The sequence below is a fragment of the Sciurus carolinensis genome, chromosome 1, assembly GCF_902686445.1.
Source record: "Sciurus carolinensis chromosome 1, mSciCar1.2, whole genome shotgun sequence".
Taxonomy (NCBI): domain Eukaryota; kingdom Metazoa; phylum Chordata; class Mammalia; order Rodentia; family Sciuridae; genus Sciurus; species Sciurus carolinensis.
Genome location: NC_062213.1, coordinates 122,652,617 through 122,670,485, shown reverse-complemented (window position 1 = coordinate 122,670,485; position 17,869 = coordinate 122,652,617). Strand labels below are relative to the sequence as shown.

The 17,869-nt window shown below is 34.5% G+C and overlaps 1 protein-coding gene and 1 pseudogene across 1 annotated transcript in view; one reads left to right on the top strand and one right to left on the bottom strand.

The window, feature by feature from the left end:
- Window positions 1-13,245: 13,245 nt before the first annotated feature.
- Window positions 13,246-15,200, bottom strand: LOC124994869 (syntabulin-like; annotated as a pseudogene).
- Window positions 15,201-15,292: 92 nt separating this feature from the next.
- LOC124994793 (uncharacterized) overlaps window positions 15,293-17,869 on the top strand; it is a 59,208-nt gene continuing 56,631 nt past the window's right edge. Inside the window, exon 1 of the mRNA XM_047567082.1 lies at window positions 15,293-15,465. Coding sequence (XP_047423038.1) covers window positions 15,293-15,465 — 173 coding nt within the window. The remainder of the gene's footprint in view (window positions 15,466-17,869) is intronic.

Sequence of the window (17,869 nt, the reverse complement as noted above, 5' to 3'; positions counted from 1 at the left end):
GTTAGCTTTGAGTTGGATCCTTGAAAATTCTTCAGCGTAATCACATATCATGGGACTGGTTAGCATTGTTATCTCATGTTCTCAACTTATTAGTTGAGATTCTTTTTCTCCCCCTCTATAGGGACAATAGGAATTTTTGTGAATATAAAGTACAAAGGGATTTGACATGAACAAACAAAAAGTATTTTGATTAATTGTGACTATGAAATATACATTGTGAACAGTGAAATGTGCTTCATGATTCTCTGTAAATAATGAAATAGTATACAATGATCATTTTAAATTAGATCTCACACAGCTCTTAATCACATAAGATTTTGCTTCACTATGACACAACTTAATGACTAAATTTTATATTATTTCATATTATTGTATCCTATGACTACTTCTAACAAACATAATAAAATTTTTGGTAAATGATTAAAATTAGTTAAAAAACCTGGGTTCTTTAATAAGCATGCTTACAGATAATTGAGTTGACTAATTTCTAATACAAAAAGTTTGTTTTACCATGACTTTGAGACAGTCTGTATAAATCAGACAGGTCAAAAAAGCTCTTATGCAATGTACCACAGCTCATTTAAAATTTATGATTGTGAGGAGAAGGCATGAAAATACCAATTTTATCTACTATACATATTTATTCTTTTCTATATATATATTTATTAAATTTGATTGACTTAAATAAGATAAAGGTAGAATGAATCATAATGGCATTTCTCAGAAATTTCAGTCACAATGCTCATGTATAAGTACTATATGTAGTACTTATGAGAATTACTGAAAGAAGCTTAATCACTAGTGCCCACCTAAGAACACATATACCCAAATATAAAATACATAAACACATACACAGAAACTGATATGACTAATTCTACCTGTTAGTATGTGAATGTCCTGATTTTGCACTAAAATTTTTGCATTCCAGGAAAATCCTTAATACTAGAAAAACTGAGATACTTGATTACCATAAAACACATTCTGATACACACAACACATGCACACATGCACACTTTTGTTGATAACTCTTTTGATAAAGTATCATAAATTTTGAAAGAGTCACTACACATTTGATCAAGGTAGAAAAGCAGAAAAAATACCTAAAATAGCCCCAAATCAAGAGAATATATGAAATATCAACTTATAAGATGCTAAATTTCAGTCAATGAAGGACATTGATGCTTTAGAAGAAGGAAATGAGCCTGTGATAACCCAAGATTACTGCCTTGACAGAGTTTCCAAGTCATGAAGAAAAGAGGAAAAATGTAAGCAAAGACTTTTATAAAAGATTTCTCAGCTGTGGAACAAACTCACATTATATATAGTGTCCTATGAGGTCACTTCCACTGTGCAGATCTAGAGCTTGGGTGGTAAGGGAAACAAAGTTTCTTTCTACTTGCTGTGCCATGAATAACAAAGATTTTGTCTCTGAACCAGAAGTCTCTTGTTTTCCACCAGAATTTATGAGTTTGTGTGTGGCAGGCTATCTTGGCAGCTCACAGTTGGGGAAAGTCTCAGACACTGCACACTCTGGCATAAAACACAGACAGAAAAAACAGAATTTAAGAAAGTACAGAGTATCCGGTTTCTTAGATGAAACACTCTAAGCATAATGCACAAAAGGACAAACTGATAAATAGGGATTTTTTAAAATGATAAACCATTGTTCTCCAAAAACCACTTTAAAGAGAATAATGTAATAGGACACAAATATCTGCAAGTGGTATATCTTATAAGTAACTTGAATATAGAATATATGAATAATCCTCAAAACTCAACAGACAGAAAATTAATATTCCAGTATTTATTTATTTATTTATTTATTTATTGGGTGCTGGGGATTGAACCCAGGGCCTTGTGCTTACAAGGCAAGCACTCTACCAACTGAGCTATCTCCCCAGCCCTCCAGTTTTTATAATGAACAAATGCTGGAATAGACACATCACCAATGGAGACAGATACACAGATGGCGAATATTCACATTGAAAGATGCTTAACATTATCAATCATTAGCAAAATGCAAATTAAACCACAATGACATAAAACTACATATTGATGATAATAGTAAATTTAAATTTAAATTTAAAAATAACTGACAACACAAAGTCTTGTCAAGGATGTAGAAGAATTGGGGTCCTCATATTTTGCTAGTTAACATATGAAATGGAAGAACCACTTTGGGAAACAAACTCCTACTGTGATTCACCTGTTCCACTTGTACATATCTTCCAAAGGGAATAAACAGTGTCCATGTAGACACTGGTAGATGATATTAATAAAACTTTTTAGACTAACCAAACTCAGAAAAATCCAAATGTCCATTAATAGGTTATGCATAAACAAATTGCAGCTTGTCAATATAATGGATAATTAAAATAGAATGCACTTTTGCAACATCAACAGAAAGGAATAAATCTTCATATATGATACAACATGGATAATTCTCAATATGGTGAGTGAAAGATATCAGTAAAAAATTAAAAGCATATATTGTGTAATTCCATTTTATAAATTCCAGAATTAGTGAAAGAAAATAGATTATTAAATAGTGCTGGAAATGTACATAGAAATATACTATGCCTTATAGCCTTTAAAACAAGAAACTTCCAGACCAATATCTCTGCCCATCCAACATCAGATAGGTAAAATGAACTCAGTAAAATGCCACCATATTTAGGCAATTTAATTTCAGAAAAACATCATATACCAGCTGTATAAACCAGGGAGTTCAGGAGGGAGGAAGGAAGAAATGGAAAAGGGAGGGAGGGCAAGAGGGATAAATAAAGTAAAAAATAAAGTAAGGAAGCTGGTGATAGAAAATATGAACAAAGCTACCAGTAAGATTTTTAGTGTTCCTCTCTTAAATATGAATATGTCACTTTGCACACCAAAACTAGAGAACTTAGAAAAATATACTCTGTTGCATACATAATTTGTAAGTTGAAATCAAAAGTTTTATGATCTTAAAAATTTCTGTAGTGTTATAATGTTCTCATCACCATCAAATATAATTAGAAAACTGGAGAGATGAAGGAATATCCAATTACATTCATTTTTTTGTGTACTGTATTCTTTGCTTTTCTCTGTGTTTAAAATTTTTCTTTCTATTTAGAGAAGTTACAAGAGCCATTTTGGGGGTTACATCTTTTGGCAACTTATTTCTGATTTTCCATCACCTTAAAATATCTTGATAATGCCCTCATATTTGAGGAATATTTTGCTGGATATAAGATTCTGGGTTGGCAGTCTTTTCTTTCAATAATTGATTACAAGTGTGCTTCTCCCTTCAGTTTCCATACCTGTTCCCTCTACAGGTAAGGCATTATCACTTCTTCACTACTTTCAAAATTTTTCTTTTTTCTTTGAGTTTGACTATTTGCAGTAGTGTGAATTTCTTTGGGTTTATATGGCATCTTGGATCTATTGGTTTCTGTCAAATTTGCAAGAATTTTCCAAATTCTCCCCTCTTTCTGCTGTCCTTCTGAAATTCAGACAGCATGAATATTATATATTTTGTATAGTCGAATGGGTCTCTGAAACTTTTTTCTTGCATTCTATTATTTTTTCTCTATTTTTGTTTGAAAGTTAGTTGCTTTGCTTTTTGTTGTAGGGCTAGAGATCAAACCCCAGGCCTCACATACACTTGGCCAATGCTATAGCTAGATTTCTGGCCTTTTTTCTACTCGCGAGTTTGTTAATTTCTACTTTTTATGTTACATTTATTAATCGGTCACTCAGTCATCTCCATTTTGCTGTTGAATCCATCTATTAATCTTTTTATGTTTGACATATTTTTCAGTTATAAAATGGGCATTCAATTTACCTTTTAGCTGAGATTTATTTTGCCATTTTCTTTAAGCATGTCTAACATGGATCACTAAAGCATTTTTGTTATGACTGTGTTAAGATCTTTATTAAACTATTATATTATTCTGATATTTAAGTATGATCCATTACCATCTTTGATTTAAAAAATGTAGTTTGAGTTCTATGACTTTTGGTATAACAATTGGTTTTCTATTAAGTGCTGGGAATTTTGGATATAGTGATGAGATTCTGGGTAGTATTGGCACCTCCTAATTTATCTAGCTTTTCTTGACAGGCTCATAGCAGGAAGAAACTGATGCCAAGCCATAAGTTCAGGTTTTTCACTTGAAGGAGCAGGTACATGTCACTATTAGGTCAGTGTGGGAGTTCTTTCTGTCAGGTCTCCACTGATATCATTCAGGCTTCCAGGGATTTGTGTGCCAAGTTAGTGCTGCCCATGTGGCCTCTTGCTGCCAAATGTAGGAAAAACCCTGATTCTCCAGAGTCCTCCTCTGATGCCACCCTGGCAGGCATGCAAAGAAGGATCTCATCACTGCCTAATATAGATGAGGTCCAGGCCAAGGTATAGCTAGAAGATACCAGAAGAAACTGTAAATTCAGATAGAAAAATAAGACACATTTTCTTAAGAAAGGCAATTTTCAGTATTTCAAAGAATAGCATAAGTATCCTTTTATACATGAATAATATTTCATGCATGTGATGGAAAAGTAATTATGTAAAACTATATTCACCATGCTTATTTTCTTAAACTGTTGGAGAAGGTCACAACAATTTAAACTTAAGTGGAATATTTGCATATACTCAATTTAAAACAAATAAATATGTGTTCAATTTGTATTCAGGAAAAAAAGTCATTAAGACCAAAATAAAGTATCATGTACATATCACACACACACACACACATACACACACACACACATACACATACACACACACACACACACACACACTATTTTGAAATGTCTGTTCTGTAATTACTGGAGAGGAATAAAGATAAATTTTGAAGTTTATATATGATGATCATACAGCAAGATTTCATTAACTTATAATCTATATAAATCTGGCCTCCTGGAATGCAATTTCACTTTTATGTTATTAAACATGAACAAAAATGTTCTTATCTCAGTGACACTATCTCTAATCATTCTATGTAAACTTGTAGTATCTAGGTATCTATGTACCCTTCTTTCCTAATTTTTTTATTGTGGTTACAATATATGCTTAAAGTTTTAATTATTTGTTTTTGTAATGATCTCTCCTGATTATAGTAAAGCTACCATGAAGGAGTAATATGCAAACTAAATGAAACAACTCTTATCAGAAAGATTTGACATCATCTATTTTTGAAGAGATAATTTCATATAAATGCTTTCTAGTCTCCTAATTAGTGTAAAAAATTTGGTAGCATTATTTTAGAATTTATCCATTTTATTTAATTTTATAATGCTTATATATACTGTTTTCTATAATTGAGTGGTCACAAATTGAGTATATTTAGTAAAATTAAGCATTTATTGAAACAATTTGATATCTCATAATTTAAAGATACATAGGAGTGAAAACTACTCCTATACTCTCCCTTTCCTTTCCTGTTATATTACTTTTTTCTTTCTTTTTTTTAAATTTATTTTTATTGTAAACAAATGGGATACATGTTGTTTCTGTTTGTACATGGAGTAACAGCATACCATTTGCATATTCATACATTTACATAGAGTAATGATGTTTGATTCATTCCCTTATTTTTTTCCTCCCCCCACCACCTCTCTTTTCCCTCTATATAGTCCCTCCTTCCTCCATTCTTGCCCCCCTCCCACCCCCCATTATGTGTCATCATCCGCTTATCAGTGAGATCATTTGTCTTTTGGATTTTTGAGATTGGCTTATCTCACTTAACATGATATTCTCCAATTTCATCCATTTGCCTGCAAATGCCATAATTTTATTATTCTTTATAGCTGAGTAATATTCCATTGTATATATATACCACAGTTTCTTTATATATTCATCAATTGAAGGGCATCTAGGTTGGTTCCACAATCTGGCTATTGTGAATTGAGCAGCTATGAACATTGATGTGGCTGTATCTCTGTACTATGCTGATTTTAAGTCCTTTGGGTATAGGCTGAGGAGTGGGATACTTTTTTCTTCAGCAGTCTTTTGGGTCATGATTGCATATAAATTTAACCAAAATTTTAATTTTGTCCTAACCTATTTTATGAAAGTCATATTTTCAATGATCTCATAAATTAAAACTTGGAATTCATATTTATTTTCATCAATGCTGAACTCATAATTTTTCCTATCAATTGTCCCTTCTCATGTGTTTAATTTTATAAAGAAACATCAGCCAGTTACATATTTTATAAATGATAATCTTCTTGGGTTCCTCCATTTACCTTATATCCAATGTCCAGTTGCTATCAAATGCATAATAATTCTACTTTCAAAAATATCTTGTTTTCTGAATTCTGACTGCATGAGATTTAGGTCACTCATTGCTCTATCTTGGCTAGGAGTTCTATAAAAGTTTAAACAAAAAATTCAAGCTGTGAAACATCACTTTATAGATTATGCTCTGTAAAATCCCCTCTTTTCTTCTGCCTGATTTTTCTAAACAACTACAAATATAGAGACATGCCCAAAGAAGCAAATCTCTCATTTGGTGGCACGTCACCCTTAACAAGTTCTATATGAGGGCTTACTCTAGTTATGTGCCCTAGAGACATTTATATTGTCTGCATTTATGTATTTCAAGTATATTTGGCAATTCTTGTTCACTATATTCCTCAAACTGAGATTCTAACAGCATTTAAGGTGTGACTATGAAGTAATTTGGGTAAATTAAACTTTAACAAATCAATTTTAACAAATTAAAATTTGTTAATGTGTCTATTGTAAATAAAAGGCAATATAGTAATGTCATATTTCTAGGTATGATATCTGACTGCTGGGTGTCTGTGGCAATGAGAAACAATAAAAAGTTCAATACACTCTACTTATTTGATATTTATTCATCATTTCAGTGTGTTACTGTTTCCCAAAGGACTGCATATAATTATTAGACTTGTGATGCAAAGATTCTTAAGTGAAAACCCTGATTCTGTCATAGGTTATAGGGCAGAGCTTGAAACTGTTCTCATAAAAAAAGTGAAATATGACATTATTGGCTTAAACTTGTACATGTCTCTTGAGACCTCCACTTTTAATAACCTCCAGGATCATAGGTAAAACTGAGGTAGTAATCATTACTGAAATAAATTTTCTGGCAGAATTAGACATCACCTCCAAGAATTAATACTCATTTGAAGTTAACAGGGTGATTAAATTACCTCCTTTTTATTTTACTTCATGTTGAGTTGCTTTTTAATCTTGATTTAGAGTCACATCACTAGAAACAAAAATAAACTAAGGACTTAGAACATTAGAGTAACAACTTGAGGCTTATTCATTATTAATGTTAAAGACTCCCTTCCTTCAATCAGGGCTTTTCCAGCTAATCAATGTATTCTGAAAGAGAAACTGAACACTCTGTACAGACTGAATAAGGCACCACCTAAGGCTGCTTCCACTTTCTAAAGATCTACTCCATTAGCTTTGCTATAGCAGGTGCTGTATTTTTTATTTAGTAATTTGCCATGCCAGTGATGCTTGGGGTTTCATTCATATTGACTGATAATGTCGTCATTAGGTCTATTCATCCATCAAGTTTATACCTCCCATCTTTTTACACTCCAGAAAAGAACTGCCTCAAGTAGGCAGCAAGTTAATTCTATCAGCCAACTCTTTTTTGTCACATGTAGGAAATTGATACAATTTCCAAATTGAGTTTTTCCTAGTTTGAACTGTGAATCATTATGCAATAAAATCATTTACCAAGTATCGGTATGGTTGTGCATCCTAATATTTACATAGGATGATATTATGATAACATTTGTTAATGTGTCTATGTGCAAGAAATAAATAAAATGCAAAAAATAAAATCATGGAATTCAATACAATTTACAAGTAAAACATTGTTTGATCTCTTATTGAAAGACAGAGGGGGCAGAGAAGGTATATGTTCAAACGCACATGTATGCATGAAGGAGTAAGAGAGACAGAGAAAGTGTATCTCAATGCAGATAAATAAATATACTGATAATCATAACTGGTTTCAAAGACATTAAAAATAGTTTTTATTATATGTATGAATCCAAGAATGGTATCATCTTTGATAACATTTTAACCCATTACAGTTATTTTGATGTTCATATTTTCATATTTTTGACCAAAGGAATCTATGAAAATAATTGTTCTTTAATTTAATATGAACCTGATAGTTTTCATAGCTCCCATGTTATCTTATAATAATATGTTACAGCTTATTCTTGCACAAAGTTTTACTCCAGTCCTGGAGTCAGCTAGTTTTCTTAGAAGGCTATATTCTTATTAATTATATGGTTTTAGAGAGCACATTCTGGGCACTAGAGTTTCTCACCATTATTTGTTTATTGTTTCTAGCAATTTAAGGGAATACTGATAGAAGAATATGCATATTTTTAAAGAGAGAGCAAGAATACATCATAGGTTCATACTAATTTTTCCAATTATACTTTAGGATTATAATATTTTGATTTTTGTATTGACATATCTTTGGTTAGATTGGTAAATGTTAGTTCCAAATTATACTAGCTGTTAAGGTTTGCATACGATATGTCCCCCAAAAGCTCCTTTGTTAATGCAGGAGTTGAAATTTTTAGATTATGAGAACTAACCTCATCAGTGAATTAATCAATTCAGTGGATTAATAATTTGAATGTGTTACCGTTTGGGGACTGTAGGCAGTTGGGGCATAGCTAGAAGTGGTAAGTGTGAGTGTTCCTTGGGGATTACACATTTTCTCTCTAACTCTTTATGCAACCTCTGTTTCCTGACTGCCAAGAGTAGAATATCTTCTCTCTGCCATGCCCTTTCTAGTGATAGTCTGCCTCATTTTAGTCTCAGAGCAATGAAGTCTGGTGGCCATGGACCGATCCTGAAAACAAGAACCCAAAATTAAAACTTTTCTTCCTCTAGATGTTCCTATTGTATTAGTTTGTTCCTTTGTGGTTTTTTTCCTTTAGTCACAGCCATGAAAAGCTGAATAACACACCAACTGATTTGGTTATTTTATTTATCCTTGTGAATGTCTGCACATGAATACGATAGTGCCCTAAATTGGTAAGTGGTTAGCAATGTACTCTTTGGGAAAATGAAAGGCTCTGAGTGTAGCATTTGCTGAAAACCAAGAAGTACTCTATCGCTGACTTCAGACCATGGAGGGAGTACTTTTCTTACTTCAGAAAAGATTTAAGAACAAACTAGATTTATTTTCTGATACATAGAATCATTAAAATTTCTAAATTTATTTTATTAGGAGTGAAAATGGCATTCTGCTAATATTATGAAATGGACCTCATCTTTAAGAGATACTAAAGTTTTATGTATGTTTCATAGATATTGGTGATTATTGACCTTCACTCTTGTATATATGGGGGTTCACGATACCATATTCACTAATTTCATTTACCCAAAAATGCTTTCATGAAATATGAAAGTGTAATATATTGGTTTTCCAAACTCATGAGATATAAATAAACACAAAATTTGGTGCTAACTATCGCAGGAGTCTCCTTTTACTGGTAGAGTTTTCAGGCTTGTAAACAATTACTACAGTTTGATGCAAAGACAGTTTTGAAAAGTGTTATGAATGAAAAGAGTGGAGAGAAACTTAATTCATCTTGGGAATTGGGAAGGTTTTTGTGGCGAGAAGGATTTTAGTATTTGTATCTCAAAACTATGACATATGTAAAAAAAGATATCTACTCAATTAACTTTCTGTAAACTAAATTATTCCAACTCCAGTTGAGATATCAGCTGTTTCATAATCATAGGAAGAAACCCAAATGATTCATTATTCGGTCATTGACTGTGAACTTGTTACTCACTTCTATCCAAAGACCCCTGAATCTTAGTTAAAGGCAGTTTTTCATGTGCTTACTTTCCAGGCTTTCTGATTTTTCTTCTATTTTCATACATGCAGAAATTTAAAAGATTTTTCTTAGGTATTGATTTGGGGCATAATTGTTCACTCTAGACAGTCTTTGGGAACACCTAGTCCACTACACTACAAGACAGAAGTTTCCTGTTTGTGTTCTAAGTGAGATCAAGAAACAAAACAAGTGATTCGGAGAGAGGAAACTACAAGAATTAAAGAATTCTAAAATTATTTTCAGTTGTCCCTCATTAATGTTTTACCCAGTCTTATAGAAACACTGACCAAAATAGCAATAACAAAAAAGATTTATAAAATTTCAATTTTTACTCCTCAAACCCTTTATATCTCATTTTTCCCCCTTCATATGGAAATAGTAATAGCATTTTGTTATATTTTAGAGAAGTGCCTGCTACTTATTTTAATTGTTATTGAGTCCATCATATGCATATAAATGAAATAAATATACTATAATATTTTCAAGGCAGTCATTGAAAAATTTCCTACTGTCATTCTTTTGCTCTGACAGTCTCTCATAAATGCATATGTGTATGCACAGACACACACACACACACACACACACACACACACACCATACAAATATTTTGGAATTTATGGAAATGGAAATCTTATTTCACAAATAAATCTTGCAAATGCTTTAAAATAACATGAAAATATGTACTGGTGTTGGAATATATTTAAAGAATTGAACAAATTCCTATTGGGTGAATCAACATTTGCAGAGACTAGAAGAACATGCCTCCTAGAAGGAAAAAAAGTACTGCATTTGAATATGCAAGTTGAGATGTGCACAAGCCTGGACAAAAGTTCACATCTCTAGAAGATCCTCACAATGGAAGTCTTTGTGCTTTAGCTTATAAATTCATTCTTAACTTTGTTCTTTGAGTGTTTAACAATATGGCTGGGCCAATCCATCATTCAAAAGCCTAGTGATTGCCTACTATGTGCCCAGCATGAAAGCAGCAAAATCAAGAGTCTCTAAAATTTTGATTGGTTGATCTGATTTTCTGTCACTTGTCTTCCAGGTTCCCACAGAGAGAGGAAACTGGAAGAAGCAGTCTTTTTGTATTCAGGGAAATCCTAATGAGACCTAGTGGTTCATACTAGGTTGTCAAACCTACAATCATACCTGATTTTACTGCAATTCTTTTACAATGAGCAGTGGTCTTCTCTTTATGATGCCATTGAAATCCTTTATCTATCTTTATTAATTTCATTTTTACATTTGTTTTACCCGAGAAGATTAATGAGAACTTTGATTTCCTCAGATGAATTATTATAATAAACCTTGACCTCCATTAATACTACAAACAGAGTTGTTGGTTTTCTAATTGAAATGCAAAGCTGAAAGTCTTCTTCACCTTCCAAATACTAGTAGAAAAATCTAAAATAATTTTCAGAGTTTGATATATACTTGTTCTTTCAGTTTTCATTTCTTCAGGTCTAACCTTAAAATTTATAAAATGACTTTTGTATAATTTTGTCCTAATTTACCTTACCTTATATTAAATTCCTCTTTCTTACCTGATGTTGCAATGTTAGATTGTTTTATTTACTTGATATATTAATACTTATTTAACACATTATTCTCATGCCCATAGAATTTTGAAAATCAAGTTCAAATTCAGATTAGAGGTTTAAACTAGCAAACATGAAATAAAAATTTCTTTACTTTAGTTGCATGCAAAGAAAATCTCCAAATCTAAGGCCTAGATTTTCAAGGCTGTGTTCAGGAAGTAAATGTAGATTTGAGATTGGAGCCCATTACAAGGTAGGAGTAGGAGCTGCCTTTTTTTGCAGCAATATGGAAAGCTAATCATCAAATATTCTTTCTTAAAGCCTATCAAATTTGGGAGATCTTTAAAAGTAAAGAAAAATGAATTACTGATACAAGTTTTGTGTGTGTGCGTGTGTGTATGTGTGTATTAAATACAAAATTCTTCAGAAAGGAATAGTCTAATACAAAACCTTACAGTTCAAGTTTTATTGGATCCAAGAAAAATTGACATCTGCTCTTGGATGAAATTTGTTATGAGGATAAATTTATACAAAATGTAGTTTCTATGTGCTTAGTATTAGTTAATATACTCAGTTTTTTTCTCAATACTGAAAGACATGATGTGGTAAGACTTTTTTTTTTCTATAGGAGAATAAAACCTTTACTTAAATAGAAACACTAGTCTTTATTTTCATCATACTTAAGTGTGTGGTTACCAACAATCTCCAATAAAACACTATATAAAATAAGTAAAAACAATTAGTACATTGTAATCTTACATACACTATCATCAATTAACAAGTTTAAGAACAAGCAATTATCAATCCTAGATTTGCTCAAGAATTTTACAGGCTCGAAGGGTTTTTTTTTTTTTGTTTTATTTTGTTTTGTTTTGTTTAGAATACATAATACTTGCAGTTGTTCTATATTTTGATATTCTCTTTTAAGAAAAATTTCTAAGTTGCCAAACAAAAGCATCTCAATGTTGTTATACTTAGTAAATAATTTAAAATTCATAGTAATTACTTCCATATGTCAAATTCTCTTCACCCCCAAATTCCCACTTGCCTCTCATTATCTTAGATACTCTTATTTCTAAATTTCTCTTGATGTGTTATAAATAACTATCATGTCCTACTTCTGAGAATAATTCATTACTTTGTGTGTACTGAAGTATTGATTTATATAGGAAAAGGAGCAATCATATTTAGCTACCAAAATAAGAAGCTATTGTTCTAGTGAGTATTCATTTTGGTCCTTAGCCATATAAGGGTGTGTATGCACATATGTACATGAACTAAATAAAACCTGACAAACTTTCTCTTATCCAAAAAAAAAAAAAAAAAAAAAAAAGAACAAGTCATTTAAGACTTTGGAGCTACATTTAGTTAAAAACTACGAAACCTTATCAATCCCAAGTAAGATACTGAAGAGCTATTCAAGACTTCTTCAAACCAGTTACACCAATACAATTTTATTTTTGGTTACAGTCTCCCGCTATGCACAAGACCACTGGAAAGCTGGAACAGTTACATATTTTAAAATGGCGCAAAGCAAAGCAAGGGGATAACACGCCAGTCTTGGAGAAGCTGTCTTGAAAGTGCAAACTTTTCATTTTCTCTTCTTGAACCACTAGGATAATAGGTACCTCAGGCGACACGGGCAGTCATGAACATACTTTCCACTGGTAGGACATTTACTGGAACCAGGTCTTCATGCCTTTAAAATACCTCCAGTTTTAAACAGTGAACAGCCTTCAACTAACTATAGTGCAAATCAAATACCGGGGAGCAAAACGACAGAACAGAGACTGCCGCAGATCGACCTGCTGCTTCTTTACCTGGCACACAGGACGAATTGGCACACAGCAAAAACGTCTCTTTAGGTTTTGATACGGTAGGCAGTGCGGCGGAGCGAAGGCAGAGCAACCACACAGCAGCCTCGCAGCAAGGCTCAGAGGCTGTGGACCGGATTGATTCCCCCTCTTCGAGTACTGAATGCCCACAGAATACTGGGCACACAGGGGCAGCCATCGCCAGGAGATCAACCAGAAAACCGCTCTTCCCGTGCTGCCTCACGACACCCGCTGGGGCAGCGCAATGCTGCTCTCCAATCTTTCTTCTGTATAGGCTGAAAAATCCAGCTCTCTCCTCGGCAGTTGGCGAGGTTTTCCAGTCACCTTGCCCAGCGGAGTCTCCACGGGAGACAGAAGGGTGGCTGAACTGGGATTTCTTGTAGTTAAACAGCCATCAAGGCCAAGGGGGACTCTGGGAAGCTCTCCATCGAGTCAGCCCCAGAAGTCAGGGGAAGCTGAGCTCGAGGGACAGGGGTCCTGGAATTTGAGCATATTCTGAACGAGATCAGAGACAGCAGGGCTGAAGAGCACCACGACTGTCTGCACTGCCTGCTCCGCCACTGCGCGGCCCTCCTCGCGACACCCCATGGGGGATGCCTCCAGGACTCCGGAGGGGGTGGGGTGGAATGAACAAGCTCCAGGTCACCAGATTCTGTGGTGGCGGTTGTCACCATCTCGTCTAACATTTCTACTGTCGGCCACACTGCCTCCCACCAGCAGCTCACCGTCGGCTCCCCTCCTCTGTGACCTGCTCTTCCAGAACTAATCCACCTGCCATCTTCCCACAAGGGGCGTTTCAGAGGTAGGCTCTTCTCCCCGGGAGGCTCGTGGTAAGTCTAGACACAGTTCATCCCTCAGGGAGCCATTGTGCGCCATCTCCATGCTCTGAAGAAGAGACTTCAACTTCTTGTTTTGGATGTTAATGTCCACAAAATATTTCTGAATGCCTTCATCTTCATCAGCCAAGCTGCTTCTCATTGTTTCAATGACCTGTGTGAGCTGTTTAAGCTCCTTCCTGGCTTCCTCGAGTGCCAGCTGGGCCTCAGCCGGTGGCACTCTTCTTCAACCCAGTCTTCTCTCATTCGGGCCAGCAGGGACTTGAGCTCTACAATTTCAGTTTCCCTTTCATGAAGATGGCGCTGGAATTCCTTCAGCTTGGTCTTTAGGTGTCTGTGAATTCTTTCTGCTGCAGAGGAGTGAGATACTGCTCTGGATTTGGGGGTCCACACCATGGTTTCCTCCACAAGATATGTAGCTTCCAGACCGCCTCATGACTGGACTGCAGTTACTTCCTTGGTAGGAGCCTGAGTTGCTGCTGCTTGGGGAGGAAGGGGCATAACTGGGGTGGATATTAATGGGGGCTCAGCTGATTCCTGCACAGCATGGACAGAAGGTCATTTTCCCATGGGGATGGTGGACTGTGGCCAGACTCGTGGATGAGGCCCCATTACTTGGCCCATGGGGACCTGGAGTAGGTAAGAAAGAGGACCCCTTGCTTCCTGCAGTAGACATCTGGACCTCAGGAGCTGACATGCTGCCCATCCTGTACAAGGCCTGACTGATTCCTTTTCTTTTGGGTTGACTGGATGCTTCCCTTAACGACTATTCCATTGGTGCACTTCTTTCTGGTAAAGTCTTCATCACTTGCAGGGCAACAGTCAATGGGGCTGTTCCCAGTACCTGAGGGTCTCTTCACTGGAGATACTAACTGGCTCCTAGGACAGCCTGTGGCATCTGAGCAGAAGCTGTTGCTGCTAATGGTCCTTGCTGAGCGTCCAGAGCTGCTGGGGTTGAACTCTCTGCTGTCTTCCTCAGAGAAGGGAGACCCAGAGGCTGGGGACACCTTGTTCTGTTGCTGGGGCAGATGTGGTCAAAGAATCAACCAGGGAATCCGGCTTTGGTAAATCTCCTTCTCCTGATGCTGCACTCTCCGCTCCTTCTCATAATTGGAGATCTTGGTCTCCCAGAGCGGGAGCCCCATCACGCCACTGCCCGCCACTGCAAGGATCCAGGACACACCTCACCCGAGGATGGCAGGGCTGGTTCCCCTTCTCCTGAACCCCTGCCGAGTCAATGCTGCAGGACTGGCACAGCATCGTGGTTCCTGCATTTCAAAGGTTGGAAATTTCCTTGGGAGTTTGCAGCAGAAGGACCTTGGGTTGGCAGGGCAGCCCAGCACCGCTGGAAAAGAAGGCAGGCTCCCTGCGCTTGGGGAAGCCAGGCGATGACCGGACAGCTCTGCAGTGGTAAGACTTCTTAAACAGGCTGTAAAACCACAGATCCTGGTGAGTGAAGACATACTACATGTACAGGTGATAAGACTGGCAAACTTAATTGTGATGGACTAAGGAAAGCTTTGTTAGAAAAAATGAGGCAGGAAGTTTAAAGGAGAATTATAAAGGAGAAAGAATATAATGCACTGTGATGCCCAGATAGATGGTGGTGTTTTTATAAACTTTGTAAATACTGTAACTCATTTTATAAAATAATTACTAATAAAAACATTTATATAAGGGAGGCAATAATTGCAAAACTAGTAGTCAGTCTACTGTCATTTTCTCATATAAAATTAACATGTAAAATGGCTTAGATTCAATGAGAAATATTTTAATTTATTGGCAGATTAACATCTTAAAGGAAAACTGGAGAATATTTTTTCCTTTGGGCCTTTTCTTTGGCCTATATTTGAACTGCTACCTTTTTTTTTAAATTCAAATGTCATTTTTTTTTCATCCTTAGAAATGACAGATTCATATCTTAATGACAATACATGGGTTAATGATTCTACATAGAAGCATAATTCCATGACTACAGAATAAATCAAAAAACCCAACATTTGTGAAAAGAAATGATTGGCATTAAAAGTTATTCAGAAAAGTGTGTGTGTATCTAGGGGACAAATGATTCTGGACATGACTGCAAAGAAATGATATAGCAGTATTGTAAATGTGATTGTGCTTCTGGAAATAACAGTTACTTGATTGTAAACTGACTTGAATATTAAATTATCATTATAAAAGGATTTTAGATTAAAATATATAAAAACTAGGCTTGGGAAAAAATGTTTGAGAATGTTAAATATCAAGCAAAAGTAACAAATTATCATGTAACTTTATGAAAGTTTTCAACAATCACAATGGCTGAAGTCAAAATAACAGATGGATCAGGGCAACAGATGACAGTTTATTTCCCATCTAGAGACCACAAGCACCCATTTGGAAAACCAGGGCACACTGGTCTGATACAACATCTAAATTATTTGTTGCAACACTACACTGATAGAATATTTATTTATGATCAAAATTAGTTGAAAAATACATAAAAAATGAAAGATAATGGAAAAATTAATCTATAAAATTGATGTATAAAAACAAATTATGGAAAACTACTAAAAATTAAGAAATTTATCCATGAGGAAGCGCTAATTTTATGTACCTGCAATAAAGTAAATTGCCAGAAATGTTGTACAATTTTATGTCCAGTTGTTTACTTAGAACTGCTATCTGAAACAATATTTTAGACATAAATACTAATATATAAATATCAAAGAATTTGCTTATAATCAACCTGATCCTTATCTCAATGAATTTATTTTTATACATATTGACATGGATGTTATGAAAGTTTGTGCCCATGTTTCCTGTCCTACCATCATTAAATGGTATCTTCTGCTTTGATTGATTTTCTTGTTAGATTAACAATAGGAGATAGAAGATCATTATCTTGTTTGATACCTTAAATTGTCATGCTAAAACAAAATATAATAACTACATAGATACATCTTGAAATTCTTATAAATACCCAGATAATTTCACTAGTTGTTTCTTTAAAGTATGTTTTAGTAAATTGTGTATTTTTCTTTTCATTACATCTTTAAAAATATTTTGCCAAAGATGCTGTTCTGAATTGTCATTTTATGTTATTTTATTTTTCAGGCTGAGTTCATGTTGATTTATTCACTAGGCATTTTTCAAACATCATTTCCTTGACACTTAATTGTGAGCAACACACCAAATAAGGAAATTTTTCTCACTATAATATTTTTCTTTAATTTCTTCCCAGCACAAATATATCAGACTATGAGTGTCTGGATGTATGTTTCTATATATAGGAATTACAGCCTAAGTGTACTAGTGACCATGTATCCATTGCACAATAAGTCTCACTTTCTGACCCTGAAATACAGAAAGTGTATATATCCTGAAGAACTTAGAAGTCCACAGAATTTATTCTTTAATTCACTTAAACTACAGAAATATCTTATTATTCAGGTGAATTGGTCAACTTAGCAAATAATAGATCAGAATCATCTTTAATATTTCAAAACAGATGTTTTTTATGATTAAAGATAAAAGCATAAACATATTTACCCTGAGTGTTTAAATCTCTAAAACATATTCAAACATTTTTGTTATTCAAATGTTTGCAAACCAGCAGAGTACTTTGTGACTATTTATAATTTCCTCTTCGTTTTCCTAAACTATGAATCATTCTAGATTCTATAGTATTTGTAAAACTCTTTAAGTTAGTTCCTTTTATTGATTGCCACTTTCTGTTGACAGAAACTAACCCTGAGTAGTCAAATATAGAGAGCTCTCCAGTGTTAACATTGTACACAGAAACATTCAAAAAATAAGGTTAAGAGGGAAA